At 61.3% G+C, this 15,610-nt stretch overlaps 1 protein-coding gene across 2 annotated transcripts in view; it reads right to left on the bottom strand.

The window, feature by feature from the left end:
* The window catches only part of LRP1 (LDL receptor related protein 1), a 79,633-nt gene that overhangs the window by 4,132 nt on the left and 59,891 nt on the right, over window positions 1–15,610 (bottom strand). For both annotated transcript variants that reach the window (XM_059403489.1, XM_059403490.1), the window contains 34 exons: window positions 15,339–15,467; window positions 14,951–15,070; window positions 14,616–14,729; window positions 14,250–14,399; window positions 14,041–14,163; window positions 13,667–13,783; window positions 13,387–13,515; window positions 13,025–13,147; window positions 12,780–12,920; window positions 12,510–12,700; window positions 11,610–11,793; window positions 11,420–11,505; window positions 11,147–11,266; window positions 10,444–10,631; window positions 10,102–10,307; window positions 9,408–9,596; window positions 8,721–8,869; window positions 8,189–8,282; window positions 7,953–8,069; window positions 7,557–7,676; window positions 7,076–7,198; window positions 6,830–6,955; window positions 6,311–6,427; window positions 5,530–5,636; window positions 5,293–5,425; window positions 4,123–4,242; window positions 3,892–4,014; window positions 3,403–3,543; window positions 3,148–3,282; window positions 2,952–3,071; window positions 1,861–2,129; window positions 1,131–1,309; window positions 511–617; window positions 147–263 (listed from right to left, as the gene is read on the bottom strand). In XM_059403489.1, the coding sequence (XP_059259472.1) occupies window positions 147–263; window positions 511–617; window positions 1,131–1,309; window positions 1,861–2,129; window positions 2,952–3,071; window positions 3,148–3,282; window positions 3,403–3,543; window positions 3,892–4,014; window positions 4,123–4,242; window positions 5,293–5,425; window positions 5,530–5,636; window positions 6,311–6,427; window positions 6,830–6,955; window positions 7,076–7,198; window positions 7,557–7,676; window positions 7,953–8,069; window positions 8,189–8,282; window positions 8,721–8,869; window positions 9,408–9,596; window positions 10,102–10,307; window positions 10,444–10,631; window positions 11,147–11,266; window positions 11,420–11,505; window positions 11,610–11,793; window positions 12,510–12,700; window positions 12,780–12,920; window positions 13,025–13,147; window positions 13,387–13,515; window positions 13,667–13,783; window positions 14,041–14,163; window positions 14,250–14,399; window positions 14,616–14,729; window positions 14,951–15,070; window positions 15,339–15,467 (4,707 nt within the window). The remainder of the gene's footprint in view (window positions 1–146; window positions 264–510; window positions 618–1,130; window positions 1,310–1,860; window positions 2,130–2,951; window positions 3,072–3,147; window positions 3,283–3,402; window positions 3,544–3,891; window positions 4,015–4,122; window positions 4,243–5,292; window positions 5,426–5,529; window positions 5,637–6,310; window positions 6,428–6,829; window positions 6,956–7,075; window positions 7,199–7,556; window positions 7,677–7,952; window positions 8,070–8,188; window positions 8,283–8,720; window positions 8,870–9,407; window positions 9,597–10,101; window positions 10,308–10,443; window positions 10,632–11,146; window positions 11,267–11,419; window positions 11,506–11,609; window positions 11,794–12,509; window positions 12,701–12,779; window positions 12,921–13,024; window positions 13,148–13,386; window positions 13,516–13,666; window positions 13,784–14,040; window positions 14,164–14,249; window positions 14,400–14,615; window positions 14,730–14,950; window positions 15,071–15,338; window positions 15,468–15,610) is intronic.

Raw genomic sequence — 15,610 nt, 5'->3', positions numbered from 1 at the left:
AGGAGGGAGGTGAGGCCGGGAAGGCACTGCAGGACTGCTGGGCACCAGGATGAGGAGGTGGCAGATGCTGGGCAAGGCCTTGGACTTGGTGAGGAAGATAAGAGGCCCGAGGGCAGGGCTGGCTGAGGCTGTTCTCAGAGGCTGACCTCGTTTGCTGTCAGCAGCCACGATGGGGTCCGTGCCATTAAGCCGGATGCTGCCGATGACTGAGAGCTTGGCGTCTGCCCAGTATAGTCGTTCATTGTGATAGTCCACAGCCAAGCCTAGGGAAAGGCAGAGAGCATTGTGAAGGCCCAGCCTCGCCCACCCTAGACTTGAGAAAAGCAGACCTGTCTCCATGCTTGGGACAGCTCTGTCCTGTCCCCATGACCACTCCTAGTCACGTCTGGGAAAAGCTTCCATGACTTGCTGTCCATCCCAGACCAAGCCCCTTCCCCCCTCAGCTTTTATGTGACCTCAGGCTCAGCAAGTCCACCCCTCCCACATCCCCTGCCCCCTGCTGCCACGGACCTGTGGGCCATTGGATGTTGTCCTGTACCAGTGTCTCCCGAAGGGTCCCATCCATTGCTGCTGTTTCAATTTTGGGGTGATTCCCCCAGTCTGACCAGTACATGGTGCTGGGGAAGAAGAAAAAGTGTGGGTAGGACCTGGGGCTCCCAGAGGAGGCTGAGCAACGTGTGCCATCAGGTCATGGCCTCGGCACAGGGACTGCTGGGTAGTGGAAGGAGGGTGTCCTGTTTCCCTCCTCTGGAGAAAACCAGGGGAGTCAGCTCCCTGCTCAGGTTAAAGATCTTTTACTCTAAAGTCACACTGTGCTGATCCAGAGTCATCAAAGTGGGCAGAACTGCCCCCTGGAGCTAAGGAGGAACTGGAAGTTGGCTGCACATGACAGCCAGCTACGTGGAGGTCAGGCCCCTACCCAGCAGGCCAGCTGGGAGTTCTGGCAAAGGCAGCCCATGGAGAGGGCCAGAGCTGGGTACGGGCCTGAAGACGCTAGGGTTGGAGGAAGACTGATCTCAGGATGATCTGGAAGGGGAAGGACAGGCTTGGGGATGCTAGGTACCTGCCCCCCTCCCAGAAGCTTCCTAGCACCGGCTCGGATGCCTCCCCCCGGGAGGACCCCTGCATACCCCCTCAGCGGGTCCACCACGATGGCATGGGGCTCGTCGATCATGCCCGAGATGAGTGTCTTGCGGTTCTCGCCCTTCATTTGTGCCACCTCAATCACATCTCGGCCCGAATCTGTCCAGTACACGTTCCCAGCCACCCAGTCGATGGCAATACCCCTTGGCATCTTGAGCCCTGAAATCTGAATGCAGGGGTGACAATTTCAGGGGCCACCACCCTTTGTCTTCCTGCCCATTATCCCCCCCGCCACCTGCCAGCTTGTCCCTGCTAAAAAGTCAGCCTAGGAAGAGAGCCAGTTCTCTGATTTTGAAGAAATTCCCTGACACTTACCTTATGAGCCATAAGAGCTTTCCCATGTTTTGCTGAATTAGGCATTATTACCTTGCTCTATTGAGGAAAGAAGCGAGGCCCTAAGAGGTCAAATGGGTGCCCACGCCCCACAGAGTGGGTGGCTGTGACAATCAGGAGCTGAATTTGGTTCTGAGACTCAAGGCCAGCGTTCTCACTATACCCTGCCACTTTGGGCTGCCATGTGGCAGAGCCAGCTACCACTGCTGGCATCGCTTTGCCCACCTGTTGTGCCCACAATGACCTTGACTGCCCTGCCTGCCAGCCTCACCCTCTACCCCCTTCCACTGGCCTTTTCAAACTCTGCTCTGAACCATCTGCTCTTTGCCATCTTTCCATCCAATCTGTGTGGGTCCCATCCCCGGAGTTGGGGGGGCTACTCACATTGAGGTGGGTGACACCCCGGTCAATCTGTCGCCGGTGGCGGTTGGATGTGGTGGGGGGAGCAGCAGGTGGCAGGCTGCGATAGGAGATGGTCCCTGTGTGCCAGTTGGTCCAATAGACACGGCCGGCCTTGACATGGACATCCATGGCATCGATGCGGACACTCTCGTCACCCTGGAAGGCCTGTTCGTAAGCCGAATGGGGGTGACTGGGGAACAGGCTGCGGATCTCATTGTCATCGGCGATGTAGAGGACCTGATACTCGGAGCCTGGACGGGTGAGAGGCCAGGTGTTGGGTGCAGTAAATGGTAGAGATGGGAGGCCAGGCTGGGGGGTGCTGGGCCTGCTGCTGGGATGGGCTCCCTCCTCTCCTTCCCTGAGCTAATCTGGTGTGACCTGGCACTTCAGAAAACCTTCTGGGCCTCTCCAGCCCCAGAAACTTCTGCCGCTCCACGGTCTTGGGGCTGGCATCCCTACACTCTGCCACATGCTGTCTGATACCTGCTTGTGGGCACATGCGGTGGGATTGTGTGTGTACACGTGCCCTCGTGGGTGCGTGGGTGTGTGTGTGGCGGACTGGGGGTGTCTGTACTCAGGCAGGTGCAGGTAAGCACCAAAGGATATGGAAGAGTAGAGCTTACTTGTTCTCAGTGCCCCACAAGAAAGTAAATATGAGATGATGGTTTGTGTTAACTCAATGAAAGGAACCCTTTCACAAGGTGTATGTGTATCAAACCATCCCCTGTGCACACTAACTATCTGAGAGTTTTGTCAATTACACCCCACTAAAGCTGAAAATGAAAAGCAAATGCGGTACAGGTGATTGCCTGCTGATGCATACCTGTGCGCTCTGCGGGTGAGCGGTGGGTAAGGAAGCAAGCACGTATGGGATTTAGGTGTACTGCCCACACTGCAGCTTCCTCCGATGAGCCAACCCCCAAACTAGCACCCTCTGTGCCACGGCCGGCCTGTGGCTCTGGGGTTCCTTGCTTAGAGCGGGAAGGGAAGCATCCCTTCTACATGTCAGCCGGGTTTGTACCAAGGTGTCTGTAGCCCCACCCACTCCTGCAGTCTGCGGGCTGGGGCGGTACCTTCCGCCTTGCAGGTGTTGTGCGTCTTCATGAAGTTGCGGGCGCAGCTGCAGAGATGGCCACCCTTGGTGTTGTTGCAGAGCTGGGAGCAGGTGCCGAAGCGCAGGCACTCGTTGATGTCTGGGGGTTACACGGGGGAGGGGGGTCATGGAGAGTCTGGGTATCTGCCCGCCCCCTCTGAGTCCCGCCTTCCTACCCTGGCATCCAGGCTGGCCCGGCACGGTGTGGAAGCCAGAGCGACAGGCACAGTAGGCGGCTTTCTCCGTGCGCACGCAGCGGGCCTCATCCCCGCAGATGCTGGCGTTGGTGGCGCAGCTGGTCAGCTTGGGGTCTGCGGAGGACAGAGCGGGTCCCCTGCCCTAAGCCACCCTGTGCCCAGGCAGCGGTTCTCTGCCCAACCGCCCCAGGGCGGGCCCCCGACCACCCCTGCCGGCGCGGGGCGGGGGCTTACCGATGCTGCAGTCTTCCTCATCGGAGCCATCCCCGCAGTCATCCAGCATGTTGCAGCGAAGCGAGGAGGACAGGCAGCGCTGGTTCCGGCACAGAAACTCCTTCTTGTCTTTGCAGTGGGGGGTCTGGGCCGTGGGGGGCTCTGAGGAAGGCGGGGGCTTCAGATCTGGCTATTGGCCACCCCACAGCCTCCAGGTCCACAGGGACGCCCTGCGGCTCTCTGTCAAGCTTCGGGGGATGCGGGCTAAACATTCAGAGTCCCAGTCTCCACCTCAAGACCTAGGCGCCAGGAAGCCTCCCGGGCTTTCTCCAGGGGCTTCTCTCTTACAAGGAAGGGCCCTTGGGCTCCCGGCAAGGGATCTGCACCCTCCGCGGATGAAGTCCGCACTTGGCCCACTCCCCTCCACCTCCTGTGCAGCACCCAAAATATGGCGTGCCCTTCCTCCCCAGCCCGCCGGCGCCAGGCTCCCTCCACCAGCTCCCTGCTCACCACAGTCCTCCTCGTCAGTCCCATCCCCACAGTTGTCAGTGCCGTCACACTGGCGCCCGATCCACAGGCAGACGCGGTCGTTCTTGCAACGGAAGGGCCGGTTAGGAGGGCACACGAACCGGGCTGCAGCGGTGGGAGCGGATGGAGCAAGAATGAGCCAGAGGGGCGGGCCTGGAGCCCCGGAAGAGCAAGAAAGCCCCGCCCTGTCCCAGCCCGGCTCCTCCAGCTCACCGCACTCCTCCGGGTTTTCGTCGGAGTTGTCCCCGCAGTCGTCCTCGCCGTCGCACTTCCACGCCAGCGGCTTGCACAGGGTATTGTTGCACTGGAACTCGTCCAGGGGGCAGGTCCGCACTGGGCACCACGGCCAACAAAGAGCCAAGAATGAGCTCTGAGCCCCAGGCTGACTGTAGGGGGCGGGGTCTTGCCTCCATCCTTCCCTCCACAGGTGTAGGCCCAGAGGAATAACGGGGCAAGTAGTGGCGGGGTTGGAATGAACCCAGGCCTCCTAATTTTATTTTATTTATTTATTTTTTAAATATTTTATTTATTTATTTGACAGAGAGATTACAAGTAGGCAGAGAGGCAGGCAGAGAGAGAGAGGAGGAAGCAGGCTCTCTGCTCAGCAGGGAGCCCGATGCGGGACTCGATCCCAGGACCCTGAGATCATGACCTGAGCCGAAGGCAGCGGCTTAACCCACTGAGCCACCCAGGCGCCCCGGCCTCCTAATTTTATACCAGCCAGGCAGCTGAGCAGAACTGCCTCCTCTGGTTATTTAGGGGAGAAGAAGCCTTTCAGGGGAAGCTTGTACAGAAAGGTATGGAGGGCCCTCTTTGGTGGTTGTGGCAGGGCATCCGGGCCTACTCTAGTTTAACTGCAGGCACAAAGGAGGAACACTGGGCTGGGAGTCAGGAGACTTAGGCTGCCCTGACCAACCAGGGCAGAGCCAGAGTGTCTGTCCTTGGCTATCTGGATGGGGTTGTGGAATCTCTGCTCCAAGCCCCAGACTTCTCTTACCCAAGCTTCACAATGAGGCCTTGGGCCACTGAGCCCAGAGACAGGCACTGCTTCCTGGCCCCGGGAAAGGGAGAGGAGAGTGAATGGGGACTGCCCTGTGGGACCGGTGGCATGGAGCCTGGATGGACACAGCCAAGAGGTTTCTGCTGAATTTGGGCCCAATAGGCCGCTTGACTATGTGCTGCTGTGGAGGGCACACTCCACACAGAAATGTCCCCAGAGGCCCTGGGTCTGGCTCAGAGCTCTCTCCCCGATGCCTAGGATAGTGCCTGGTACACGGTATGTGCTTCAGAGTGATTTTTTTCCTGAGCAGTGACTATAGGAGAGGACGCAGGAGTGACCGGGTGGCGGGGGTGGGGGGTGGAGGGGTAGCGGGATAGGCTTACCGCCGGTGCCACAGGCTTCCTCGTCACTGCCGTCCATGCAGTCAGCGTCTGCGTCACAGCGCCAGCGCAGGGGGATGCAGTGGCCACTCTTGCACTGGAACTGGTCCATGTCACACCGGGGACTGCAGTCTTTCTGTGGGGACACGTGCGGGCATCCTGGTCAGAGCAGGGCACCCCGGTAGCCCAGCCCTGATCCCTCCGAGGCCATCCTTCCCTTGGGCTGGTCTCCCTTCCCACCTCGTCAGACCCATCTGCACAGTCGTGGTCCCCATCGCATTTCCAGCGCCCAGCAATGCAGCGGCCATTGGCACACGAGAACTCACTCTCAGAGCAGGGCCGAGGGGCTGGAGGAAGGATAGGGGAGAGACAGGCCCCAGGAGGGTGGGCACAGGGACTCAGCCATCGGCCAAGCAAGACCACCCATCCCCATGTCCCTGAGAGCCACAGGTGATGATCAAGATGCTCAACCAATCCTGAGCAAGCCAGCTGACTGCCCTCATGGGATTAGCTGGGTCCAGCGCAGGCTCACACTTACCCCTTTGGGGTGGACACACATGAGAGAGGGCACGGGTCCCCGGCTCTGCCCTCAGGATGGACTGTGTACGGGGGGTCGAGGGGAACAGGAGAGGAACGACACCACTAAGACAAGCACCAGGGTTTAGGGAGAGGCCAGTAAAGGATGATGGGCTGAGGCACAGGGATGGGTGGGCTCTGGGGCAGTGGCAGGGGGTATGGTGGGAGCACGGGCACATCGGAGACACCTACCTCTGCAACCCCGAGAGGACAGTGTGAAAATGGAGAGAAACATGAGATGAGGTGAAATGGCACAAACTCAAATACACGACATGGAGCGGGGTGGGGTGGGGTGAGCAGGGAGGGGGCACCTGACCCCCAGCCCTGGGAGGTTGCCACCTGCCCCGATGCCACCTGGTGGGGGCAGGGGTGCTGAGAGGGGAGGTGCCCCAACTCTCTTGCAGCAGGGTGCCTGCAGTGTGGGGTGGGGGGGGCGGGGACATACTGCAGCTCTCCTCATCCGAGTTGTCCCCACAGTCGTTGTCATAATCGCACTGCCAGCGGCCTGGCACGCAACGGTTGTTCTTGCAGCGGAACTGGTAGGGCTCGCAGGTACGCTCATCTAGTGGAGGCAAGATCGGGGGGCAAATGTCGGGGCCGTCAGGCACGGAGTGAGGGCAGGCATGAGGGTTTCGGACAAGCGCTGGCAGGATGGCCAGGAGTGGGAGTGAGAGCAGCCAGGGGGAGGCCACGCTGCATTCTGGCTGAGATGCAGGGTCCGCAAGGAGGTTATGAGGTGGGAGAGGCTCGGGCAGGAGGAGCTGCCCAGGGGCGGGTGAACAGAGCCTTGGGTGTGGGGGGGTGGGCCAGGAAGATTCTACCCAGGTGTGTGCTGCTGAGGTGCCAGTGGGTGGGCATGGGGAATCCAAAGGGAGGTGGTGGGCGTTGGAGGTGGGGCCGTGGAAAGCCCGAGTTCTGCCCAGGCCGGATGCCCTCCTCCGAGAGCAGGTCTGGGGAGGCTCACCACACTCTTCCTTGGGCTCGTCGGAGCCGTCCCCACAGTCGTCCTCTCCATCACACTTCCAGCGTGCCGGGATGCAGCGGCCTGAGTCCTTGCAGCGGAACTCATCGACTCCGCAGGTCATCTGGGCTGCAGGGGGCGACAGTGGTGAGGCGGAGGCTCCTTGCTGGGGTGTGTTGGGGGGATCGTGCTCCAGAGCAGCAGACGCTGCGGAGGGCAGGTGGGGGCCAGGGGTGCCAGGCCACTCACTGCAATTGGCGGGCTCATCGCTGCCGTCCACACAGTCATTGTCCCGGTCACAGACCCAGACTCGGGGGATGCAGCGCTTGGTGATGGAGCACTGGAACTGGTTGGGAGCGCAGGTCACTTCAGCTGCAGAGTGGGGGAAAGTGAGGACCTGCCTATTCCACCAGTACCACAGCACCACAGCTCGAGATCACCACCTTTTCCCTCTTCCAAGCTCTAGCTGCAGTTCCACCAGCAATTTCTTCAGAGAAAGGGACCATTTAGCTCCAGTTTTGGTGCTTTTTGTATGCACATCTCTATGCCGAGCATGATGTTTTTATGAGCAAGCCAAGTCACACCCAATACAATTTACGTTGCCCATCTAATAACGTTCCCGGAGAGCAGCGCAGCCCCTAGACAAAGCGGTGGGTAGATCTCACTGTGGATTGTTTCCATGCCTGTCTGCCCACCAGCCCGCTCCCCGCCCACAGCTTCGGGCACTCACGGCAGTCCCTCTCGTCCTCCCCGTCCCCACAGTTGTCTTGCCCGTTGCAGCGGAAGATGCCGGGTATACAGCGGTTGGTGTTGGTGCACTTGAATTGGCTGGGCAAGCAGACATGGATATCTGTGGGAGGGGGAGAGGAGGGGAGGGTAACTAATGGAGGGCGGAGGGTTCAGGTGCAGGGAGGGCCTGCCCCACCCCCGCTTCCGCCCCACCCCCTCCCCGGCAGTGAGCAGTGCAGCTTCAGGGCCCAGAGCAGTTGGAGTCCAGCCCAGAGAGGAGGCTGCTGTGGGCTGAGCTCCCTCGCCCTTGGAGTGCTGTGTGAAACCTCCAAATCCCAGGGAGGGAAAAGGCGGCGGGGTGGGGAGGAGGGCAGCCGGTGTCTGGGCAGCCCTTTACCGCAGTTGGCCTCGTCACTGTTGTCTTGGCAGTCGTTGTCCCCATCACAGATGAAGGCAGGGTTGGTGCAGATACCGGTTGAGCACTGGAACTGTCCAGGGCGGCACTTGAACTCGGCTGCCAGGAAGGGAGCCTCAGAGTCAGAAGGACTGGGGCTGGGCATGGCCACTGGGAGCCTCGGAAGTCGGCTTGTTCCCAGGAAGGACCTCCTTGCCACCCCTGCTCTGGGCACTTACGACAGTCCGGGGGCTCGTCTGAGTGGTCCCCACAATCATCCTCTGTGTCACACTTCCACCAGAAGGGGATGCACTTGTCGTTCTTGCACACAAACTGGAGGGCAGGTGGGGGCAAGAGGGGTTGGTGGGGATCTGGGGAACTTGGGAGGTTTTTGTTTGAGGGGCTGGGATGTTTCAAAAAAGTGGGAGGGTCAGGACATTTGGTGGGGGGCCTGAGCTGGATGGATGGAGGGGATGTGAGGTGTGCAGGAGGGCTGGGTGATGGGGTATCTGTGGGGGGGTCAGGGTGGAGGGTATTGGTGAGGGAGGGCCAGAGTTAGGGTGTAGGGGTGTTTGTGTGAGGTAACAGGTATAAAAGTATTGCTGTGGGGAGACAAGAGGTAGGCAAGAAATGTGGGGGCGTTAGCGTGGAAAAACCAGATGCGTGAGGACATTAGAGCGGGTGCTGGGGTCCAAGGAGGAGTGGGGGCACTGGTGTGGGGGGTTGGGGAGCAAGGCGTTGGTGATTGGGGGTCATGGGGAGGAGCCTCACCTGGCTTGCTGTGCAGTTGGACACACAGGTGCGCCCGTCGCTGCCCAGGTAGAAGTTGGTGGGACAGGCACACTTGTGGCCCCCGCCGGGGGACAGGAGGCACAGGTTGCTGCAGCCACCATTGTTGACCTTGCAGGGGTGATTGGGCACTGCCGGAGAGAAAGGGGCTAGAGTACAGCCGACTGGGCCCAGCGTATGGGCCACGCTCCCGGTGCCTCGGGCCTCCGGCAGAGCGTGGCCAACTCTCCCTCGTGCCACGCTTTCTGGTCTGCTGAAGGCTGCCCAGCCTACTGTATCCTGGCAAATGGCTCCAAATCCCACTCGCTTAGGAGGAGGCTGAAGCCAGAGAAGGGAGAGGTCCCTTCTAGAGGCCCCGGAATCAGGCCAGCCCTGAAGCCTCGTATGCTGCCTCCCCTGCCTTCGGGGTCCCACCTCGGCAGTCCGCACCCTCAGGGGCTTGCTGCTGCAAGACTCTGGGGCTGACTGGCCCCAGGCTGGGCTGCAGCTCCCGAGAGCCCGACCACGGCCTGTCTCCAGCCCCCCAGTTTTTCAGTGTCTGACAAGCAAGTCTCAGGTGATGCTGGAGATGGGGCAGAAGGCAACCAGCCCTGCTGGGCCCCATCCCTCCCACAGGGGCCCCTGGTGCCAGGCTCCTCCTTCATCTGCTCCCACCCCTCAGCCACTCACCATCTGGCTGGCGCAGGGCGTGGAACACATGCAGGTCCATGGGCCGGTGCAGGGTGCTGATGAGGAGTGTCTTGTTGGTGCCCGTGGTCTTGTGGGCTCGGTTGATGGACTTGGTCTCCCAGTCGGTCCAGTAGACATAGTCCTCGAACAGGGTCAGTGCAAAGATGTGTGGGATATCCTGGCTCAGCACTGCAGGCCGGGGAGGGAACAGGCCCAGCAGCCGGTCGGCACCTTTCCTACCAGATGCCCTTAACCCATAGCAACCCCATGAGGTGGGCGCTTGCCCTGCTTCCAGATGGTTTGGTGGCTCCCCAAGGTCGCACAACTAATAAGTGGCAGACCTGGAACTCAAACTTGGGCCTCTGACAGCAGGTTTCTGGTCCATAATATTATAGGATTCCTGGTGCTGAAGTATCCTGACCCCAGACCTCCCACCCCTCCCTTTCTCGGGGCCCCGAGCTGTGCATAAGAAGGGACCTCTCTTTCTCCTTCCTGAGGTAGCAGATGGCAGCCTCATGCCGGCGCTTGGCCAGGGGCCATAAATTGGGGTGCTCTGGACCCCCATGCCCCTGGTGGGTGGTATCCTCAAACCATGCCCTCAGACTTTTAATTCTACACTCTGACCCGAGGCCTGATCCACGGACTCTCAGACCCCCCTCCCCCAGGTCCGCTGTAGGCAGGCAGCCTCACTGACCGACATGGCGATTAGAGCCGTCCAGGCTGGCAAACTCAATGTAGTCCTCACGGGCATCAGCCCAGTAGATGCGCTCGGTGACATAGTCCAGTGTCAGGCCGTTGGGCCACGTGATCTTGGTGTCCACGATGACACTGCGGCCAGACCCATCCATGCCTATCCGGCCGATCAGTGAGTGGTCACCCCAGTCTGTCCAGTACAGGTACCTGGCAGGTGGGCGGGCAGTGAGCCCCAAGAGATCCTGTGGCTGGTCCCCCCGGCAGCCCACAGGGAGGCTGGGCCTCGATGCCTGAGCACACTTCTAGCTTTCAGGGGCTCCCCCAACCCTCCTCGCCTGCATACCCATTCTGGACGTCCACCACCAGAGCCCTGGGCTCACGGAGGCCAGAGCTGACCAGCACCGTCCGGTAGGCCCCGTTGAGCTTGGACACTTCGATGGTGTCCCGGCCTTTGTCACACCAGTACAGGTTGCCACCCACCCAGTCCACAGCCAGTCCATCAGGGTTGCTGAGGCCTGTCCGATGCAGCACCTGTGTCAGGGGCAGGGAAGGAAGAGCTCTGGGTGACCTGGGCCATAACCCTCAGTCTCTCTGGGGCCCAGCTTCCTCCAGTGTGAAGTGAAGCAGAGCTCTGTCCCACAGCTTGGCCAGGAGGACAACATACAGAAAACTCCCAGCCCTGGGCCTAAGGTCATCGGAGGCTCTAGGACAGGGGTCTTCAGGTGAGAGAGACCGCATCCCAAGCCCCACAGTGCCTGGGGTCGAGCATTTAAGAGAGGTTTGTTCTGAGGGAAAAAGACTAAGATGACTAGGAAAAGAGCAGGAGGAATCTCCTAGATTTTACTCTCTGAGCCTGGGGGGAGGGAGAAGCCCGGACAAACAGAGCTGTGCAGAGACACCGTCGGGAAGGGGGAGGAAGGAAGAATTCAGTGGGATGCGTGGGGTGAAGGGGAGACGGCCTTGAAACAGAGAGAGCTCTCTGGGGAGAGACACCGGGACTCCTCCATCACCCTGGTCTGTGGAGGAGTGGGCTGCCCTGGCCTCACCTGCACGTTACTCCCGTTAAGGTGCATTCTTCGGATCATGCTGCCCTGGGTCGTCACATCCGTCCAGTAAATCATTTGTTCTCGGTAGTCGAAGTCCAAGGCGACAGCGTTGTTCAGGCCCTGGATGTGGGGGGTAGGGGAGAAGAAGGATGACAGAATCAGGACACAGGTGGCTGGAGGAGTCAGCAGGGGAGAAGGAGGGGGCTGTGCAGGGCAGGGAACATAGCTCCGGGCCTAGGGAGATGGGTGGGCTGAGGTGGGCCAGCGCGGCACCTGTTTCAGCAGCGTGTAGTTGGAGCCGTCCAGGTTGAGCCTGCGCAGGTAGTAGCGGTTGGCAAAGATCAGGAAGGGCTCCTCATCTGCAGACAGATCACCCTGGCTCAGCTGCCGGCCGGGGCATGCCCCCACAGCCTCAGTCCCCAGCTGTCCCAGGCATCTGACGCCCGCCAAGTGCCCATCTTACCAGTCACGGCTTTGCAGCTGTGGGGGTCGCCCCCACGGGGGGCGTAGCCCTCCACACACAGACACTTGTAGCTGCCGTGCGTGTTGATGCAGCGCTGACTGCAGGGGAATGTGGAACTGCACTCGTCCACATCAGCACACGTGCGGCCGTCGTCCTTCAGGCGGAAGCCTGGGCGGCAGCGGCACTGTGGGCACAGGAAGCCTCGGGCTGGGGTTGGGCAGGGCTCGAGGCCTCCCACCCCGGAGACTGGGGCTTCAGCTCCCCCCACCCCAGGCAGCTGGCTCGGCGGGCAGGCAGCAAGCAGGTGCTGAGTTGACCCGTGCCAGGCCTCTGCCTCTCGCCCCACATGACCGGCGACCGCCCTGTTTCTACGACCTGTGAGCGTTATCTGACAGGGCGGCTCGTGCTTCACTTCCGAGGCTTTCTTCACTTGGCTGTTCTCCCCCGACAGCAGCTGCCCCTTCTCAGGATCCTTTGCCAGTCCCCCCGCACCCCCTGGCCCTCCGGGTGTCTGAGTGCAGGGCTCAGGCCTTGGACTTCCCCTCTTTTCCAACTATACTCACTCCCTTGGGGATCTCCAGACTCATGGATTTTAAATGCTGTCTCTACAGTGAAAAGCCGCCCAGAGTCTGTGCTCCCTTGAGCTGGGTAGCCCACTTTCCGGCGCCTCCCTGACATCTGCTCGTCCCTCCTAACCATGGCCCTTGCCAGCTCTACCTTCCATAGAGCGGCAGAGCCCCACCAAGCACGGCTTTTGGTTCTGTTCCCCACTGGGCCCTCAGTGCCTGGAACACTGCCCAGCAGACTAGGAGCTAACTGAGCCCTTGGTGAAGGAAGGGATGAAGGAGCCAGTGAATGAATGAAGAGGGGCCAGCAGCTCCCACCCTGGGCGGGGCTCACCTTGAAGCCGATCTTGAGGTCCTCGCAGTCCTGGCTGCAGCCACTGAGCTTGCGGCTGAGACATTCGTTGACGTGGCAGCCGTGCTCATCCGAGCCGTCCCCGCAGTCGTCCTGGCCGTTGCAAAGCAGCACCTCGGCCACACAGTGCCCGCTGCTGCACAGGAACTGCGACGAGGCGTTGCACTTGTGCTCTGTGGGGGCGGAGGCGTGGGTCAGTGGGGCACGGGGACACAGAGGGGGGGGTCCCCCCGAGGCCAGGGCGGGGCCCACCTGAGCTGGTGCAATGCGGGTTCTTGGGGGCCTCATCACTCTGGTCGTGGCAGTCGTTTTCACCGTCGCACACCCACTGGCGGGAGCTCAGACAGCGCCCGTTGGCGCAGCGGAACTCGTTGGGGCCACAGGTGGGGTACTCTGGGGGTGAAGGGGTGGGGTGAGGGGGTGAGGCTGGGGGCTCCGGTTGGGCCCAGGGTGGAGCCCGCCCCTGCCACCACCCCAGCTTAGCTTGCCCAGCTCACCGCATTCAGGGGACTCGTCGGATCCATCCGCGCAGTCCCGGTCGTGGTCACACACAAAGTGCTTGGGGATGCACTGGCGATTCTGGCACATGAACTCGCGGTCATCGCAGGTGCTGTTGTACACTGTAGACGGAGACGAACAAGGTCCCTCAACCCCCGCCTGGCCCATTGCTGCCCGTCCCTGGGACCTTAGAGCGGTCTGAGAGGTGGGATGTGCAGAGACACCCATCTGGGCTGTAGACAGGGCTCTGCCACTAGCCACCTGGGTGACCCTGGCTGAAGCACTGCCTCTCCTTGGCCTCAGTTTCCCCTTCTGTAGAGTGAGACAGTGGCCCCACTCCTCATGCGCCCCTGCCACTTACAGCAGCCAGCTGTGATGCTCTCGTCGGCACCATCAGCACAGTCCTTGTCACCATCACAGAGCCAGCGCTCGGGGACACACACATGGGTGCCAGGGCAGGAGAAGGAGGAGGGTCCACATGTCTTGCCTTCTGTTGGGGAAACCGGGAGCCCCCGAGAAATTCAGGAGCAGGCACAGCGGGCTGGGCGTCATGCTGCCCCTCCTACAGGAGGGAGTGGGGGTGGGGTGGGGTCTGTCCCTCCCGGATGCCCCTTCCTGAGCCGGCCATAGCCACTCCTCACCGCAGTGTGCCGCCTCGTCTGAGCCGTCCCCGCAGTCGTCACTGCCGTCACACAGCCACTGCTTGGAGATGCAGCGATGATTCTGACACTCAAACTGGGCCTCTGAGCAGAACTTGTCTGGGGCGGTTGGAAACCAAAGTGAGACGGGGGAGGGGATGGCAAGTCACTCTGCTGGGCAGGCAGGTGGAGGACAGATGGGAGAGACCCCAGGCATCCCTTTGTGTGGGGAGGTCAGCCTGAGCTAGAGAGATGCCCCCTCAGGGGCCCTAGGGGCTCTTCTCCCAAGGGCACACTTCCTGGGAAGGAACTGAAAGGTCGGGCATGGACTGGGACTCCGTGGCCACGGTGGGCGGGCGCTGGAGTTGGTCACTCACTGCAATGGGTCTCATCCTCGCCGTGTTCACAGTCGTCCTCCTTGTCGCACGTCCAGCTCATGGGGATGCAGCGCCCACTAGGGCAGGCAAAGTAATTCAGGGGGCATCTGGGGCGCTTCACTCCTGGAGGGAGAGGGAGGCATGAGAGCACTGGCTCCCTGGGGTGCCTGCCGCCTGCCGCCCGCTACACACCCGGCCCGCGGTGGGACCTGGGCAGTCACGCTCGTCGCTGTAGTCCCCGCAGTCGTTGGCACCGTCACAGACCCAGCTGGGGGCGTAGCAGAGGGAGGTCCGCTCACAGGGCTGGAAGCGCACCCCTTTCACCCCCAGGCGGAAGTAGCTGCTGCAGTCGGTGGCGCCTGGTGGGGGCAGGGAAGCAGGTGACACACGATTCCCTCCACACTCCCTCCCCTGAGCTGCCCTCACACGGTATCCTTCTGGGGAGGAGATGCTGTCCACCCCTTCCACTCACACTGCCCCGGGCAGGGGCCTGGGGGCAGGGGGCAGGAGCACACAGGCTGTGAGTGGGCCAGAGGGTGGGCAGAGAGGAGGAATGAGGGAGGGACGTCACTCACTGCAGTTCATCTCGTCAGAGGCGTCCTCACAGTCCACAAACTGGTTGCAGCGGCTGGAGTTCCCAACACAGGTGCCATCCCGGCAGCGGAACTCGCCCACGCCGCAGGCCGTCTCTAGAACAGCCCCCACCCCGTGAATATCAGGCCAGAGTCTTCCCCGCAGAGACCAGAAGACCCCAGCCGGAACTCCTGGCCCAAAGTACTGGCCCAGCAACCCCCCCCCACCCATCCACTGTACCCCCACCCCCCGCCCCCACCAGAGCGCTGCAGCAGATGCCCTGGGGCCTGGGGAGGCAGGGTGGGGCGGAGGCAGGCAGGCCCTGTGTGGCACTCACTGTTGCAGGGGATCTCGTCTGAGCCATCTCCACAGTCATCTGCCCCATTGCACCACAGCATGTTGGACACACAGCGCCCGTTGTTGCACTGGCGGAAGGTCTTCTTGCAGCGGCGGGAGTCTGGGGAGGGGAGCGGGCCACCAGTCAGCAGCAGCTCTGGGAAGGTAGCCTCCTGAGGCCTTGACAACCCGCTCAGCCCGGCTCTGGGCTTGGCCCAGGGTTGGCCATGGCTCTGCCCTTCACGACCACCCTAGACTCCTCAGCCACAGTGGGTCAGGGAGATTTTGCAGCCCTCACTTGCACGCCTGGTCCTGCTGGGGGCTGGAGATCCTGGAGGGCCGGAGGAAGGGAGGTGGGCTGGGGCACTGGGGCTGGAGGAGGCACTTACTGCAGTAGGATGGCTTCTCGTCAGATTTGTCCTTGCAGTGGGAGACGCCGTCACAAGTCAGGCTGAAGTTGATGCATTCACCATTGGCACACTCGAACTCATCTTGTGCCCGGCAAGAGGAGTTCACGGCTGGCGAGAATGTGGGGTGAGTGTCCTGAGCCAGGGCCCTGGGGCCTGGAACGTCTCTACCCATCAGCCCCCGGAACTGAGGTCATCCTGAGTCCCTCCTTGGTAAAAGGTTTCGGAGGGTCGAGCTTTTGGGAGTCTGGGTG

Source organism: Mustela nigripes, chromosome 6 (genome assembly GCF_022355385.1).
Source record: "Mustela nigripes isolate SB6536 chromosome 6, MUSNIG.SB6536, whole genome shotgun sequence".
In the NCBI taxonomy this organism is placed as follows: Eukaryota; Metazoa; Chordata; class Mammalia; order Carnivora; family Mustelidae; genus Mustela; species Mustela nigripes.
The sequence above is the reverse complement of the archived record's forward strand: the minus strand, read 5'-3'. Positions and strand labels throughout refer to the sequence as shown.